The sequence below is a fragment of the Lucilia cuprina genome, chromosome 2 (assembly GCF_022045245.1).
Source record: "Lucilia cuprina isolate Lc7/37 chromosome 2, ASM2204524v1, whole genome shotgun sequence".
Taxonomy (NCBI): domain Eukaryota; kingdom Metazoa; phylum Arthropoda; class Insecta; order Diptera; family Calliphoridae; genus Lucilia; species Lucilia cuprina.
The window spans coordinates 49,013,881-49,033,488 of NC_060950.1; the positions used below are offsets into that span (position 1 = coordinate 49,013,881).

A 19,608-nucleotide genomic window follows, 5' to 3' on the forward strand; every position below is an offset into this window, starting at 1 on the left:
TTCATCAAAAAATTTCATATTTTTTCATGCTTTGTTAAATAATCAACAACACTGTATATTAGAAAATGATGTACACGCGTGTGTATATGTATTTGGTTTTATTCAGCTGTGTATTTTGTAGCACGTATTTTAAAGTAGTCTTAGTAAGTGATCATTCCATGTGATTATTGTGATTTTATGCGATTTACTTTTTTCCCAAAGTAAATCGAAAGACTGTAGAAAAGTAAAAGGGACTATAAGAGGTTGGGTGAACATTGTATCTACTACTGTTATTTATCAGGAATAAGTGTTATAAATTTCATCTGCAACTCTAGTAACAAGAGCATTTTTAATGACTTCGTCTTTTACAAATGCTGAACTTTTCCATATATTTCAAATTCATAAAAATAGAGAACAGGACGACATATTATCAATAGTACAAAATCAAATGGAGCAGGGAAAGGTCAATTATGCACGGAACTAAATAAAATTTGACAGAAGGATATGTTTATGCTGATATTTATCACTCAGTTAAATCCTTTTTCTTAAGGATCCTTTATAGAGCATAGGACTAATTATGGACCAATTGTCATAAACTTTGATACACATATTTATGTTCATATACATATGTTATTTTCGAATTTCATTGCTAGACAGATATTTAACAGCCAGTAATGAGTGTTGAAAGTAATTTTTTGAAAGGAACCTAATATGTACTACCCATACCCATAATTGACCCTACCAATTATGGACCAATTCTCATAAAATTTTACAGTGAAATTTAGGTTCCTATTAAACCTGTTTGTGTCGAATTTCATTGCCATACAGATATTTTTAAGCCAGTAATGAGCGTTAAAGTAATTATTTGAAGGGGTCATCAGTGATGCCAGGAGATTTTTTCAAAAATCCTTACCCCAATAAAAAATCCTTTTTTTCCCTCCACATTTAATTTTCCCTACATTTTTTTTTTCAAAAAATTTTTGTTTTAAATCTGTACATTTTAAATACAGGTACATACATTTATAATCCAAAAATAACATAAAAATAACGAATATTATAAATTAAAGTTAAAGTTATTTATACAATTTCGTATAATTCATTTTTTAAATGGCACGATGTGTAAATTTACACTATTAATTAAAATAGCTTCTAAATGAGAACTTATAATGCAAATAGAATTTAATATCTCATGGCTTAATTTGTTCCTTTTTTGGTACTAACATCAGTTACAACAGAAACAAGTTGGAAAGTATAGTCGGGCATGGCCGTCCATATAATACCCTACACCATGAGTATATTTTTAAAATTTTTACTTTTTATAAAATTTTTATTTTTTATAAAGAAAGTTTTATGTTGAATTTTACCAATAATTCCAAAATATTTAAACAATTTATTGATAAAAAACTAAAATTTCTAAATGAGGCTTTATATAGGTCAAATATGGACCGATCCTCAGTTAATTTGGGAAAAGATTATATATTTCTAAATAACAGTTAGTTTTGTTGAGTTTCATTGCGATACAAATGGTTACAAGTCAATTTTAGAGGTTTAAGTCATTTTTGAAGGGGGGTTTGTATGGGGGCTAGGGTCAAATATAGGCCGATCCTTACGAAAACCTGCAGTGTCATTTATACTTATATAAAACTTATTTGTGCCAATTTTTAAAAAGTTGAAATCGGGAGGTACGGTTGTATGGGGGCTAGGTGAAATAATGGACCGATTTCAACCATTTTATATAGGCTTCGTCCCTGTGCCAAAAAACATGCTTGGTCCAAATTTCATCAAATTATCTTGAAAATTGCGGCCTGTACCTTGCGCACAAGGTTTACATGGACAGCCAGCCAGCCGGACGGACGGACATGTCTTAATCGACTCAAAAAATGATTCTGAATCGATCGGTATACTTTAAGGTGGGTATGGACCAATATTTTTGTATGTTACAAACATCAGTACAAATTTATAATACCCTCCCCACTATAGTGGTGCAGGGTATAAAGAGACTGTGAGAATAAGAACCACTTCAGTTTGTTTAGTTAAGTATTCTACTCACATTTTATTGCGCGTCAAATAATGGTTTTCAGATAAAAAATAATTTTGTTTTCTCTTATGTAAAACATTATTATGTAAAACATAATTATGTAAAACATAATTGCGTGTTAGCAATTAAATAAAATATGCAAACAACATGACAAAGGAGAAAATACTTCTGTACCAGATTAAAAGAAAGTCATTATTACAGTACTAAAAAGTAATGTAGACGGTAAGTAGTAGAGTATTCAAACGATTAATTGTCGTTCGGTTAATCGATTAATTTTTGACGATTCGAATAAATAAAAATTGCCAAATTTCAAATAACAAATAAACCGAATAATTTCTATCAATTAACCTATTAAGATAAACTCGCTATTTAGCAGTAAAATGACTATGTATTTTCTACAAAATTTAATATTTTTATAATAAATTTTCTTCTTAATTTCTTCATCAATTTTCTATAATAAATTAAATTTATTTTGATTTTTTAAAAGAAATCATGGAAATAAGTGTAAGTTTATTTTTACAACTAGTTTTTTTTTTTTTTGGGAAAATTGTTGTGTTCTTAAGTATTTTTAATAAGTTTTCAGCAACAGTTATAGTTGAACTATTGTTCAATGGAATGTATGAATTCTAGAACTCGTTGAAAATCTTAAAAACAGAAATGTCGTTATATAGAAAAGCATTTCATATAAACAGGAATAATTTCTTGTATTTGATAAAAAACTAAACAAAGAATTGAAGTGAAAATAATATTTTTGTTTATAAACCGTGCAAAAGTTATTTTCAAACATAAAAAAATCTATGCGTTCAGGAAACTGTGGACGATTAATATTAACTCTGTGTACTCAGTTTTTTATAATCAGCTCTTATGCTACTATAAAAGGACTTTAATGTTTAAAAGGCATCCAATTTCAAAAGATGGAATTCCAAAGTTTTATTAAAAAATTGGTATTAATATTAATTTCAAATGAAGCTGAGTTCCTCTGCTTCGAAATAATATAATTTATTGTTTCGTTTTTTCTCTAAGTGAGACCGAATGAATGTACAGACTCCCAGCTGTCATTTGATACCAATATTAGCATTATAAACAAGTAAGAAGTTATAGTCGGGCGAGGCCGACCATATAATACCCTACACCTGTATACAAATAAAATGTGATTTAGTTTTCATATTAAAGCATTTAAGTTGAATTGTACCTTGCTTCAGATATACTAAAGTCATTTACTGTTTAATAAAACTGTGAATATTTAAGTAAAATTTTGATGGGGGCTTTTTAGAGGGGCTAGGGTCAAATGAGGCCCTATAATTATAAACTTCATCAGGGTCATCAAGACTGGTATAGAACTTGGTTTTGCAGCTTTTTGTCGAGATACGAGTATATTAAACATAATTATGAATATAAAAGCACTATTTGGCTTTTATATGTATGTATGTATATTGACATTCATATGTACATATGTATATTCATACGCATTTGCACACGTGAAAAAGGGTAAACATGAAATAAAACCACAAGCAAATTCTTAGAAATTTAAAGGAACAAATAAACATAAACATATGTATGCATGTATGTTTGTATACATGCATACATACATACATTCATACATTCATACATACATACAAGTAATTCATAAAAAACAATAGATGCAGCTTTATGTGACGTACACACATAAAAATGTATTTGAATTTTTTTCTTACCTAAAATGTCTTCTTTCTTGTCACACACTATTAAATAATGTGGCACGATTCAAAAATTCTAAACTGCAAATAATATGCATACACATGTACATATGAATGTATGTACATACATAGGTACATAGTTTCATGCATTTTCTATTTTTCGGTTTTTTGATATCGGTAAAATGGTTATGTGTTATAAATTTTAATTTGTTGTGTTTACAAAATTATAAAACTCGCGATTAACTCGTTTCGACTCGAATCGCGAGCGAGTTCTATTTAACGCTCTTTTAATTTTCAACTCTTATCGCGAGTTTTATTTTTAAACTCGCGAGATCTATTCGTAAAAAAATGAAATATTTAAATCGCGCGAATAAAACTCGCTCGCGAGCGAATTGAATTCGATCGCTATCCGTATCCTGGTTCCTATAGAACATATCAGTGTCGAATTTCATCGCCCTACTCCCATTTTTAAGCCAGTAATGAGCGTTAAAGTATTTTTCTGGTGGGGAACAGAGTTTGACAATGAGTATGTATTAGGATATTCAATTATTCGGGTTTTTGTCTTATTCGGTTTATTTGACAAATTATTTGTGGTTTTACGTTAGCCGGTTAATAATCGGATAATTAAACTTTATTCAGTTATTCCAATAAAAGGAAACTTGATGTTATTATTGCTTTTAACAATAATTTTCTTCATATACACCCTGTGACAATTTTGAAAAAAGCATTTACAAATGGAAAAGTTGATAACCAGGTGAAAATAGATTCCACTTATAGAATTGCGTACTCTGATTTTATGTCCTTATAAAAGGATTTCAAAGTTTAAAAGACTGCAAACGAATATTTAAAATATTTATTTGTATTTTATAATGCTAATATTGTTATCAAATGAATGCTGAGAATCTGTACATTCTATCTATATTATTTATCTTTCTCACAGAGAAAAAAAAAATCAAATTAAATTTAAAAAGGTTTAACTACTTTTTTATTACAAATTATCTTTAAGATTTCCAATTCTTTTTTGATGATCTTAAATTATATTATTTCGAAGCAGAGGAACCTAGCTTCATTTTAAATCTAGGATCGGCAGACATATACTACTACATTTTGCACTTGTATAAGTGAAAGAGCGAAAAAACAAGAAATGAGAAATCATTATACTCTCATCTCCACAAAAATGCTTGTATGGAAAACTGATATTTAGAAATAATATTAATGTAACACAAAACTAATATTTTTTGGTTTAAAAGTAGCAAATATTTTTTGTCCTGTTTTGCACATATTTATTTAAAATATTAAAATATATGTATATAAAAACACAAATTTGAGCTTTTTAACTATATTTGTAATTAAATATATACATATTAAAGGTAAAGTAATTTGCAAATTATGTTGAAAGAAAGTTAAAAAGTTAATAATTCTAAAAACTGCTAAATATGTAGTGTAGATACTTAAAAAGCACAACAATAATTAGTATTATCCATCCCTTCATTAATATACTTCCGTTCATTTTCATTGCAAAAGCAAGAAACGAGCGACGACACACAGTGGTATAGGAAAAAAAAAAGAGGGAAATAATTCGGTAACTTCTAAACGGTTAATCCGATTTTAATGAAATTTGGTATGCACAAAGAGGAGGTGTTGTCGAGTTTAGGTTTTGAATTTGGACCATATAGGCCAACCAGGGGCCCGGCGAGGGGTCCTCAAATTAGGACACCTCGGCTATGTTAAATTTTTAAAACGATCCTATTTCTTCATTTGAGTTCCGATTTAAAAAAAATTTCGTATATAGAATCTCCTCATCGAGCACTATAAAAAATGTCGTCATAGCAGTAAATTATCTCTTATAGTTTAGGAGATATTCGCATTTGAAAATTAAAATTTTAAAATTTTTACTGTTCTTACTTTAGTTTTTTGATAATAGCGGGTCCAAATATTCCCGATTTTCGCCATTTCTTTTTTTATTCGCTTAACAACAAGTTTATATATCAAGCAGTGAAAGAATTATGTAAAAATCATGACTGAGTCCAAAGTTATAGGCATTTTAATTTAAAAAATTAAAAAAAGGCGATTTTTTGCCATTTTTTTGGGAAAAAAGTATCTTTTTCTTTTTAAGTTATCTAAAAAGTTTCTAAGAAGATGTATATAGAATTTATACTTTTTGAAAAGCTGACTTTACATAAAATACGATAAATGAAACAAAACCTAAAAATTTTTGATACCGAGGGGACCAGGTCCATCCAAAAAACCCTATTTTTTTATAGAAAATTCAATTTTGAGCAAAAATTCTCAAATCGCATAGTCGATATCAAATTATAGTGACCTGTTTTATATGACCCAATATGTTCTTAATCATTTTGTAACGGGTTTCGATAACCCCGCCCCTGGTATGGATATAATAGGCAAAAAACCAAAAAATCCCATTTTTGGGATTTTTTAAAACTTTTTTGGAATTCCGGGATTTCTAATAAGAAAAATTCGAAATTTTTATTTAATTTTGGATTTTGAGTAAAAAAATCTACCTAACTGTAAAATTTCATCAAAAAATATTCATAAATAAAATTTTTATTGCAATTTGAAAAATTTGTATCTTCGCAAAAACTGAATAATATCACGCTTTTTAAAACTTTAAAAATTCACATTTACTTAAATTAATTTAGCTTTATTTAAAAAAAGTCCATAAAATTACCTCACAAAAGTATACGAATTTTTTCTTTATTTCATATTTGACTATATTATACGAAACACAAAAATTAGAATCGAATGATTTTTTTTGCTAAAAATTGTTTTCAGGGGTTACTATCAACCGAATGGATATATTTTTGGACCATTTGGCAATATTTGTATTTTTTTCTTCTTTTTCCCAGAGATAAAAACAAAATTTGTTATTGGAATTTAATATACCCCTTGGGGTATCTAAAAATAATATTTTTTATTACAAGAATCTGTATTTAAACGTTCCAAGATATATTATTGGAATCATTCTTCTATCGCTAATTCAATTCATTGGAACTCAAGTCCATTTTTATAATACTAGGGTCAAAAATTTTCGGGGAAACTTGTCTTCTATATATTGTTTTAGATATCAGCTGTTATACATTTTAAGTTTTCAATATATTGTGGAAGTTTATAACTCCAAAGCATGCCTCGAAGAAAAGCCATTCAATATAGTGGAATCATTATTTTTATAACCAATGGCCTCTAGGCTGAATGTCACCATATCATTATGGTCTAACTCAAAAATATTGATATCTGGTTAAATATTATGTACTATGATCAAAATAAGCCCAAAATTTTTTACATACAGTGTTGTTGTAATGGGTAACATAATCGTGAATGTTATGAGTAGTAAAAACTAAAATCCACTGTATAGGATGACGTTTTGTTAAGGCATGTTTTGTAGTTGTACACCGATACGATGTCTTGAAAATTTAAAATATATTAATGCTAATATCTACAATTATATATACTAGCCAACTTTGTTGGAAAATATCGATCCTAGTGGTACGAAAAGGGACTTAAGATCCAGATAATTCAATTAGAAGCAGAAGAACGATACCAAAAATATATCATGGAATGCTTAAAAAAAAAATCCTTATAAAAAAGATTATTATTTTTAGATACCTGAAGAAATCTATTAAATCCCAATATTAAATTTTGGTTTTATCTCTTGAAAATGAGAATAAAATGCCAAATATGGTCAGAAATCGTAATTTTAATGATATTGTATGAAAAGAAGGTACAAATGTCCCAAAATTGTGGACCAAATGGTCCAAAATATATATCCATTCGGTTGATAGTTACCTCTTAAAACAATTTGTAGTAAAAAACATTCGATTCTAATTTTTGCGTTTCGTATAATATAGTCAAATATGAAATACAGAAAAAATTCGTATACTTTTGTGAGGTAATTTTATTGACTTTTTTTAAATAATGCTAAATTAATTTAAGTAAATGTGAATTTTTAAAGTTTCAAAAAGCGTGATATCAAAGCTAAGGACTGTCTAGAGAATTTAACAAATAAATTTATTAATTTTGCATACAAAATATGTTATTAAATTTAGTTTCTTTTTATATAAAGTACCAAGAAATTCCCATCGATTTGTTCTCATCTAATCCGGTCTCTACATACTTAATTCCATGTTTCTAAGTTCATTATTATGGAAAACTCAAAAAGTACCTTTTGAAGAACTAAAAAGTACCAAAAAGTTCACTTTTTCCGGTTCTCACATAATTCCGACTCTATATACTTAATTTTATGTTTCTGGGTTCATTATTATAGAAAACTGAAAAAGTAACTTTTGAAAAACGAAAAAGTACAAAAAAAATATATTTTATGTGTTCTCACCTAGTTCCGAATCTACATATTTAATTTTATGTTCCTAGGTTCAATATTATAGAACATTCAAAAAATACCTTTTGAAAAACGAAAGTTTTGAGTTTTTGATGAAATTTTCAGAGGTTGTCTCTGATTTTTGCTCATATCTCCGTTATTTATGGGCCGATTTTGCTGATTTTAAATAGAGATCTTCCCGAAAGCATGTCTAACAGAATTATTGAAGATTAGGATCTCGCCGATATCTGGGGTCCTCTAAAAACTGATTTCAACAAACATACAGACAGACGGACATGTCTTAATCGACTTCGCTATCTATAAGGATCCAAAATATATATACTTTATAGTGTCGGAAAATTATATTATAGAAATTACAAACGGAATGACAAACTTATATATACCCTTCTCACGAAGGTGAAGGGTATAAAAATTTATTTTAAATAGAGATGTTCCCGAAAGCATGTCTAACAGAATTATTGAAGATTAGGATCTCGCCGATATCTGGGGTCCTCTAAAAACTGATTTCAACAAACATACAGACAGACGGACATGTCTTAATCGACTTCGCTATCTATAAGGATCCAAAATATATATACTTTATAGTGTCGGAAAATTATATTATAGAAATTACAAACGGAATGACAAACTTATATATACCCTTCTCACGAAGGTGAAGGGTATAAAAATTTATTTTGGAAAAAGTGTTTTTGGAGCTGTACTTACACAATTGGACTTTATGGGTACAAATTATTGCAGAATTTATAAATATTTAAATTTAATCATTTTAAATATTTTCGACTTTAACATTAATTAAAATCTAATTATTTCAAAATATTTCTAATTAATTGAGTATGAAATATTTTGAAACACTCTCTTGCATAGTGTTACATTACAAAGTTTACAAATCCATCGTATTCTTTTGTGGCACTTTTTACATCCCAATGGATTATTTCGGGAAGTGATTGCCTTCAGATGATGCTATGGACTATGTTGTCGAACGCCTTGGTTCTAATTATTGAATACAATAATTTCGTAAGTCATAAAAGTCCTGAACTAGAATACGTGAATATATGTTAAAAGTTTTGAAATGAAAACAATTAAATATATACGTTTAGCCGCCCCTGTTTTTGCAGATCAGGTTTTGAAACTAGAGGGCAATTTTTGCCCTTCGATGTTAGACAGTTCCAGTTGGTCTAAATCGTATGAGATAAAAAAATTTCAAAAAATAGTATATGGACGAGATATGTATTTTGTGAGATCAAGTAGAATTTTTGATCCTAACGGCAAGTTTTTACTTCGATTGGTAGATTATTTAGCTCCGCAGTAGGTATCAAATTTATATAAATAGCGACAACTGCTAGTAAGCATCCAATTTTTAAATCCAAATCGTACTGTTTTTGCTCTTACAAATTGATTGGCAGAGAGTTTTTCGCGTTTTGCTCAAAATTGAATTATCCATAAAAATAGGGTTTTTTGGATGGACCTGGTCCCCTCGGTATAAAAAATTTTTAGGTTTTGTTTCATTTATCGTATTTAATGTAAAGTCAGCTTTCCAAAAAGTATAAATTCTATATACATCTTCTTAGAAACTTTTTCGATAACTTAAAAAGGAAAAATTTTTTTTAACCCAAAAAATGGCCTTTTTTTAATTTTTTAAATTAAAATGCCTCAGTCAAGATTTTTACATTATTCTTTCACTGCTTGATATATAAACTTATTGTTAAGCGAATAAAAGAAAAACGGACGGTAAAAATTTTAAAATTTTAATTTTCAAATGCGAATATCTCCTAAACTATAAGAGATAATTTATAGTGCTCGATGAGGAGATTCTATATACGAATCCCGGGATTTTCGGGAATCGGAAATTTCCGTTAGGCATCCCTAGCTATAGCCCGTGTGTTTTCTATACACACATAATGAGCTTAGCACTAGCACCATGTTGATGTTCTTTTCGGTATACAAGCAAGAGCAAATCAACAACACTTTTGTATCTTTGCTGGTAAGCATTTACGATTTGAGCCGTTTCGGCTTGTATCTCTGTTAACCAGAGCTACCATCAACGTACATTTTGTTTTTGTTTATCGTAACAAAATGTTTTGAAAAGCACTTGGAAAAATTGGTGTTAGTTTTAAATTACAAACTTACATTATTCGCAGAAAAATTATATTGTGATTACTCACAATATACTCTCACATAATTGCAAACATTTCAGTTAATTTTTTATTCTTTAAAAATTGACTTGCAAAATATATAGGACAATTTTTTATTGTAACAAAAAATAAAAAACATATTTTTTGCTGTGTACGTATTTGAAATATTTTTTTCCTTGCATGAATGTGTTGGTTTTTGCAACAAAAACTATTAAATAAAAATATGTTTTTCTTTAAATGCATTTGCACTCCTGGTATATTCGTACATAGCTGATCATATGAAGTCAAAATTAGTTGCATTATATAATACTACAATTTCACTTTCTAATAACTTCAAAAAAAAAAAAAAAAAAATATAACACACAAATTCTATGCTTCTTTGGAAGTTATTTTTTTTCTGGGTAGTGTTTATAAATAAATTTTGACCTTCGGGACATTTCCTGAAGTGGGTTCGTATGGGAGCTAGGGTAAACAAGGAACCCTTAATTAAAAATCGGTAGTGTCTTTAAAAGTTAAAAAACTAAGATTTCCTGATTTTGGTTACTATAATAGACTATTTAACGTAATTATGAGAACAAAAGTCCTATTCCGGATATACGGTTGTAGGGGGGCTAGGCGAAATAATGAACCGATTTCATCCATTTTTAATAGAATCGTTTTTGGGTCAAACGAAGACTATGTGACAAATTTGTTTTAATTATCTTGAAAATTGCGACCTGTAGCGTGCGCACAAACTTTACATGGACACACAGATAGACGGACTAAATCGTCTAAGAAAGTGATTCTGAGTAGATTGGTATACTTTTGGGTGTTACACATATCAGCACATTTGTTTAGACCAATTTCGGTTCATACAAAACATCTTTACATCGAATATCACTTTTCCGCATAAAATTCTATAAATGTTTCTTATATACAATTTCATAACTGTGTTCCCAAAAAACGAAGTTGCGAATTTTGCCCGTTCCCCTTCTAGAATTGTTCTCTGCCTTGTAAAACTATATCATGCAAAAAATTAGGCTGATCGAATAACGTTAACAGGTGCCGGCTCTAAAGTTTTCAAGGGTAAAATCGATTTTTTAGTTTTTGCTCAAATTTGGCCATTTAATAATAAACGAATTGCAATGTGCACAGAATATGCATTTTTGAAAGATATAAAATCAAAAATTGCTTGAAAACTTTTAAAGTTATTGCAAATTCCCCAGGCCATTAACGTGTATCACAGCACGTGAATTGGAAATGTGACAAAAAAGTGTACTTATTTTTGAGATATATTCTATAAAAACATTTTCTTACTTTAAATATATCCTCAGTACATTTATGATTAAAAAGTAATAAATTTATAACATTTAAAACCAAAATATCAATTGGGTCAATTATCATTAAAATTATGATTGTAGTCTAAACATATTATCGTTATAGTAACAATTTTAAAATATCATATTATGATTAAATACTGTCAAAATATTCCATCATGAAATTTTTGTATTTATCATAATATTATTAAAAAATTTAAGTATAATTTCATAAAAATACTAGTATTTTTATGCCTGTTATGAACGTTAGTCATTTTTTAAAGCAAACCTTATATGGAGGAGGCCGTGTCAAAATGTAAACTGATTTTGTCCATTTTGAATACCAACCAATCTGCAACAATAGTTTAGGTCCTATCGTTCTTTTAAGAGACTGACAGACATGTCAAAGTCGTTTGAGAATAAGGACCTAAAAACATTCAATGTTACAAATGAGATCAAACATATATAGTCGAAACTAGATAAATTAAATTAAATGTTTCACTTTTCTTAGCTTTTTAATCACTTTCTGGTTAACTGTTTTTCAAATCAACTGAAAAAAGGAACAGTTAATAAGGCGTTTTGTACCAACGTATATCGGACATTTATTTTACAGCCAGGATGTATGATAACTTCTGTAAACAAATTTTCAGCAGTAATGAGCGTTAAACAAATTTTCTGAAGGGGGCCTTATATTGGTAGAGAGATTTTGAATCATATGAAACTTATTTATGTCGAATTTCATCGCTATACTCGTACTTTTGAAATAAATGTGCCCATTAAAGCTATTTTTCGGGGGTCCATTTGTATGGGGGCTATACGAAAACTTAGACCGATATTAATCATTTCCAATACCAATCAAACCTTACCTCTAGAGGATATTTCAATCCTCTATGTCGGTCCGTTCGGACTCTATTATGCTTTCAACAGACAGACGGACAGACATGGCTAGATCATCTTAGAATTTAATAAGGACCCAGAAAATATACACTTTTGTAGGTCTATGATCAATATTTCGATGTGTTACAAACGGAATGACAAAATCAATATACTCCCCATCTTCTTTGATATAGCGAACGTTAAAGAAATGTTATACTTGATATAACGAATAAAATGAAAAAAAAAATCCAGCTTCAGGTTTATATCGATATTGTTAATGTCAAAAAAATTTATTGAACAATTTAAATAACAATTAAAGAAGTCGTCATATTTCTAATTTTAGCTATTCTACTTATCTGATATATCGAACAAAATTCCATACACTATAATTTTAAAAGCATAAATCCGATCGATTTGAATTATTTTAATAATTGAATTCAAACTATTTTACATTATACTAAATGATTTCGAGGAGGACGAAGATATCCCAACATGCCACAATTATTCCAGGGTTTTATAAGATATATAATTTGTTAACTGAAAATAAATGTGTCTTATTCAAAAAGGGTCGCAAAAAAGTGTGTCAAATAGTGACTATAGTGGCATAACGGTAACGCAAATACGATGCTAATTACAACACTTCCAGATGCTGTAATTAACTCATTTACATACATATTTTCTACAAAATTTTTTTTGTTTTTCTAATTCGAAGAAAGATCATTTTAAAAATGCGTTTTAATATTTAGACCTACCTTAACATTTTGTTGCTACTTTTTGGTTTTTTCTTCTTTCCACTTATTGAGGCATTGCTTAATGAGTCTTTTGAATCTGAATCGGACATCTGCTGGACCCCATGCGAACCAGATTTTTCACGCTCATCCTAAAAATCAAAATTTAATTATATAAATTTATTGTAAATAAATATTTAAAATTATTTATAATTTCAATACTAGAGTTGTAAAGTCAGGGTTGTCCGGTGTTTTAATTGAGTTTATGGAGCTACAAAACAAGATGAGGTAATATTAATTAACCCTTAAATAAAAACAAAATACTCCGCAAAAGTATATTTTCGTCACTAATTACACTAGTTTACAAAATAATACTTTTTGTTTGCTTATGGAATGATGTTATTTTATTTTGTTTACTTTTTCAAATTATTTTAATTAAATCAATCATAAATTTTTCGCCTTTTTAATAGTTGACATTAATTTAATTAGCTCTCGATATTCAATTTCTATAAAAAACTATGAAAATCTAATAGTTAATTTGGAAAAGGTTCGTGTGGAAAAATGTACAGTTAAAAAACACAAAATAGTTGAAATAAATACTTCACAATACTGAAATAAAAAAATAATAAACACTTTATTTATTCCTATAATAAAGAGTTATTCGTAATATAAAATTTTTCACTCAAAAGAACGAACAAATTTCTAGCATAGATTCTTATCCTTCAGAGCTTTTTATAATAGTTCTTTTTATTACAAATTTTACAATTTCGGTCATCAAACGATCTTTTTTCTATTTTGTTCCAATTTCCAAGCGTGAAAAGAAGACAGACCGTCAGAAGATTAAATTGGTCACTAAAGATGTCATGAACGTTGCCAGATAAGAGAATATGCATTTGGATGACTCTATTTAAGTTCACATTGCCCCCGAAATGTTTAATAAAGTGTAATATGCTTGGAAAAAGTTTTACTAAGCAACCACTCATTAAAAGAGCAAACAAAAACAAGCTCAGTGATTTTACAACACTTATCGGCAATGATAAAGTTTACAGCTGGTTAAGGTCCTGCGTGAGCATATAAGGAGTGAGATCGAAAAATTCTTAACATACATATATGTTTATAAAAAAGAAACCACTAAACTTACAGCTTTATTTTTTTATTTGATTCAAATTATTATTACAATTTACAAAAAAAATATTTTTATAGTTTTAATCACTAGTGATGAAATTTTGAACCCTTTTCGGAACCCCTTCCATTAACGTTTTTATAGTGCTTTCTGTCACTTTGCTCGAACATGTAGTCCATCTCCGTTTAAAATCTACCACACTTTTGGACACCTTTTTTGTACTCTTCAATTCTCTTTTAACAAGAGCCCAATATCTCTCCACTGGCCTTAGCTCCTGGCAGTTTGAAGGATTTGCCTCTCTTGGTACAAATACCACATTATTGTTCTTGTACCACTCAAGGGCTTGTTTACCATAGTGACAGGATGCCAAGTCAGGCCAAAAATAAGTGGACACATTATGAAGTCTTATGAACGGAAGCAGCTTTTTTTGTAAACATTCCTTGATGTAAATTTCGGTATTTATAGAGCCCGTTGTAACAAATGATTGGCTTCTTTTGCTGCAACTGCATATTGCTTGACATACCAAGAACTTTCTGGGAAATTTTGTCTGCTTTTGGGTCCTAAACTTTTCTTCAACATTCCCTCGAGCATCAGCAACATAAAACTTTTGACCTGGAAGTTGCGAAAAATCTGCCAGAACATACGTTTCGTCATCCATTATGCAGCAAGAATATTTTTTTTATAAAACTTGACTTCAATTTCCGTCCTCTGTTTTTGGCCTCTAAATTTTTAGCAGCGTTCCTGTCAGGAACTTTTTGAGCCTTGTGTGTTTTTAAACCTGCATTAGCTTTAACTTTTCGTACCAAATAGTCCGAGCACTGAGCTAACCGAGCTGCTTTCCTACCGGATGTGTTGGGAGCTCTTTTGAAAATGCGTTCTATTTTTTGGCTTTAGAAACATCATGTGGACCATTCCTTCTACCTGAACCAGGTTTTCTATCAACTAACAAGTTCTCCCGGTACTGTTTAATAACATTGGAAACAGTTTGACGGCAGACCTTTGTATGCTTGGCCAACTTTTTGTAAGACCAAGTTGGGTTTAGTTGAAAATATTTAATAATTTCAGTACGCACTTTTTTCTGGTCACTCATTTTAATCAGATTAACAAAAAAATAATATAATTGACATTACACATAATAACTGACATGTTTTTCAAAGGTAACTTGATCAAAAAAAAAAAAAAAATCAAATAATACTTTGGTTGAAAAATGTAATGAAAAACGTGTGTTAAGAATTTTTCGATCTCACTCCTTAAAAATTTTTTCACTCGAAAAAAAACGATCTAATTTTAAACATGGGTTCTTATCCTTAAGTGCTTTAATATCAAATGTTCAAATTTGTGTAATAGAAATTGGAGCAAAATGTGGCTTATATGGAAGCTCTAAGTTAAGAGAATAAACAGCAGAAAGAAGTGGTGGATTCATTACCGTTATTTCGAAACAGACGAAATTAATGATAATATTGTAACGCGTTGTTTTTTTGTGCTTCCTCTTTTTAAATTAACTACTTAATCATTAGCTTATTCATAATAAAAAACGAGCTTGAAACTTTTTTGTGTGTAAATTTCCATTAGGGGAAGATAGCAGCTCGTTTGTAAGTACAGTAGGACCTTGATTATCCGTGATTCGATTATCCGGCAACATCAATTATCCGTGATGGAAAAATATTTTTTTTTGGAAAATAAGAAACAAACAACATTAAACGATTATTTTTAGAAATTATATAACATGAAATCCTTATCTACTGTTTACAGTTTTCTAACAAGATTTTTTTCTATATTTTTGAATCATTTATGAATATAAAATCCTTGATTTATTTAATTTTTAGATAAATATGTACATATATTTACTAATTAATAAAAATATCTATTAACAAGTAAGAGTGTTATATTCGGCTATGCCGAATCTTTTATACCCACCATCAAATCACCGCCATATAAATGAACTTTGATATTTTGAATATTTTATTATTATATATCGATATTAATGAGAACATCAGGGTAACATTTGAAAGAGGTCCATTAATGAGGGTTTTACTATTGACAGTGCTAATTTTTATAGGAAGTATATATGGACCAATTCTCATAAAAGTCATAAAATAGTGTAGAGAGATTTTAAATCAAAATTGTTTTATGTCGAATTGCATTGTGGTATTCGTATTTTTCGCGTCATTTTCTGGGGCGGAATTTATATGGGGTGGTGTTATTATGGACTGATCCTCATAAAAATTGATAGAGAGATTTCGGTTCCTATAGAAGAAATAGAGACATTAGCTTACACGAAACTAGTTTATGTCAAATTTCATAAATCTACTAGTAATTTGAAGCCAGTACTGAGCTTTAAAGTCATTTTTTGAAGGGGCCTTATATGGGGTAGCGTCAATTATAGAACGATCTTGGTTCCTACAGGTCATAATTATATCGAATTTCATCGCTTTACTTGTTTTTTAGCCCAGTAATTCATTTTTTGATCGGGACATTATATGGGGCTAGGTCAATTAAACTCGATCCACATAAAATTTAATTAAAAGTTTTTGACTAAAATTTGGTGGAAAAGTTTTGGTTCCTAAGATACATACTTATGTCAAATTTCTTCGCTATATTCGTATTTTTACGCCCATAATTAACGTTAAAGTCGTTTTCTGAAGGGGACCTTATATGGGGGGTAGGGTCAATTATGGACCAATCCACATAAAATTTGGTAAATTTTGACTTGTATAAATCTTACTTCTGTATAATTTCATTGCTATAATCCTATTTTTAAGCCAGTAATGAGCATTAAAGAAATTTTATGGGGGACTCTTTATGGGGGATAGAGTCAACTATAGACCGATCCACATAAAATTTGGTAGAGAGATATTGCCTAATATAATACTTCTTTCTGGAAAACTTACTTCTGTGAAATTTCATCGATGTTAAAATAATTTTATGAAGGGGACCCTATAAGAGGAGTAAGGTCAATTATAGACCGATCCACATAAAATTTCATAAAGAGTTTTTTGGCTAGTAAGACACTTACTTATTTCAAATTTAATCGCTATACTCGTTTGTTTAAGCCAGTAATGAGCGTTAAAGTCATTTTCTGAAGGGGACCTTTTATGGGGGTAGGTTCAATTATGGACCGAGCCAAATAAAATTTAGTAGAGAGGTTTTGGCTAGCATAAAACTTACTTCTGTTAAATTCCATCGCTATACTATTTTTATTTTTTAAGCGAGTAATGAGCGTTAAAGTCATTTTTTCAAGGGGGGTAGGGTCAATTATGAACCGATATACATAAAAATTGGTTGAGAGATATTGGCTTGCATGAAACTTATTTGTGTCGAATTTCATCGCTATATTCCCATTTTTAGGCCAGTAATCAGCTATTCAGTCTTTTTCTAAAGGGGACCTTATATGGAGGGTAAGGTAAGGCAAATTATGGTCCTATGTCCGTCATAATGCAGAATTATTTTGCAGACGTCAAAAAACTGACCTATGCAAAATTTTGTGGTATTTGCTTCATAAACAACGAATTTGTGAATATTTGAAGCTATTTATACAATATTCCTGGGGGTACTTTTGCATGGGGCTATGTGAAATCGTTGACCGATTTTACACATTTTCAATACCAAACATTTCTGATCAATAAAATATATTTTGGGAAAATTTCATCTCAATATGCTCTTATTTTGTGGACACTATCGTGCCAAAAACAGACAGACGGACGGACATAGCTAGATCGTCTTAGAATCTTACGAGGTCCCATAGAAAAAGTTGGCACTCAATTAACCGGGAAAATCGATTATAGAGAATGCTTCCGGTCCCGACCATCACGGAAAATCGAGGTCCCACTGTAGTTAGTTTTTTATTACAAATAAGGTCATAACATTTTAACTGTATTCACTAGACTTATGGGAAGAAAAAATTTAGGAATCTTATTCGTCTGAACCCCACAAAACTATTCCCCTTTCAGAGGAAAGTAGAATGGTGTGTGGGCAATTCACTCTATTTGCCACTCATAAAGAAACGTGAACTCATGGGTTATAAAAAGGATTAAAAACATCTTGTTTTTTTCGGATGAAAAAAGAACGTCAAGATGTATATTAATATTATTTTTAAAAGGAAAAGCTCTAACTGAGTCGTCTCCTGTGTGGGAAACTTCAAATTATGAAAAAATGTGAGCTAAAATTTTTTTCAACTAGTATGAACTTAAATATTTATAAAGCCATACTTGAAATTACTTTTCCACATCTTTATAAAGAGACAGTAACTGTTGTAAAATTTATTATAAAACTTAAAATTTAATAATTGTTTTTCAAGCTAAATTTTTTCCTCAAAAATAAAACGTAATGGATATGAAGCAGCCGCGGAACCACATAGGTAAAAGAGAAATTTCCCCCTTATTTCCCCAAAACCGAAAATTGCTCATACAAAATAGAAATTAGGAAAAAAGAAAAAAATAATATAGGTCAAAAGTTCGAGATGGATAAAATGGAGCGATAATTCTTTAAAAGCCACTAGTACCATTACTACCCAGCAAAATCTTTTCTTACAATGATTACCATTAAGTAATTAATTAATGACTTACTTTGTAGGTAAAGTTTAAAAAAAATCAAAATAAAGAAACAAACAAAAATAAAACAGTTACTTTTTCTGTTTTTTTCCTTTTTTTTTGTGAACACGATATCAAATGTCTATTTTTAGACAAACAGAAAATAAAATAGTATTTGTGTGTGAAAACTATTATTTGACGCACAATAAAACAACAAAGCAGTGGTGTAGTAATAGTAGCACTCAACTTGTAGACGGAAGGTACTGAGTTCAACCCCAGTCTGTGTCGTCTTTTTATTTTTATTTTTTCATAAATATTCTATAAATAACTCTACTAAAAACAACTTATTTCCAACCAAATAATATTGACTAACTTTTGGAACATCTCAAACAAAAATAAGTACTTTTTCTAGTAGAATTGTAAGTACTTTACTCGATGAGTTCTGGTGATTTTTCTAGTGAATTTGTAAGCAAATATTTTGCTGGGTAGTATATCAGCCGCTAGAACTGGAAAAATTACTAATACTGGAAGTAGTTAAAGGGACACCATCACTTGCAGACTAATTTTTATTTTGACATGTGTTAGAAAAAAATCCGAAGAAATACACGTACACCACTATCGGGGATGTTGTGCGCTTATAATGAAAAAAATACTGATTGAATTATTTTTCAGTGTTTAGAAACTTCCTGGACGTAATTCCTAAGAATCTTCCAATCAGTGTTAGACAGGAACGTTATTTCAGGAATAACATCACATCCAAAATGCTTGGATCTAACTTCAACAAATGCCTGACAGTGGCAAAGTTCGTCTGAATCCGCACGTCCAATTTTGCATAGATGTGCTTGTAATCCTGTGTGTCCGCTCAAAATACGTAGAGT

The 19,608-nt window shown here is 29.6% G+C and overlaps 1 protein-coding gene across 2 annotated transcripts in view; it reads right to left on the reverse strand.

Moving 5' to 3' along the window:
* The window catches only part of LOC111684696 (lysine-specific demethylase 6A), a 255,112-nt gene that overhangs the window by 59,054 nt on the left and 176,450 nt on the right, over nt 1-19,608 (reverse strand). For both annotated transcript variants that reach the window (XM_046945140.1, XM_046945141.1), the window contains one exon: nt 13,103-13,230. In XM_046945140.1, the coding sequence (XP_046801096.1) occupies nt 13,103-13,230 (128 nt within the window). The remainder of the gene's footprint in view (nt 1-13,102; nt 13,231-19,608) is intronic.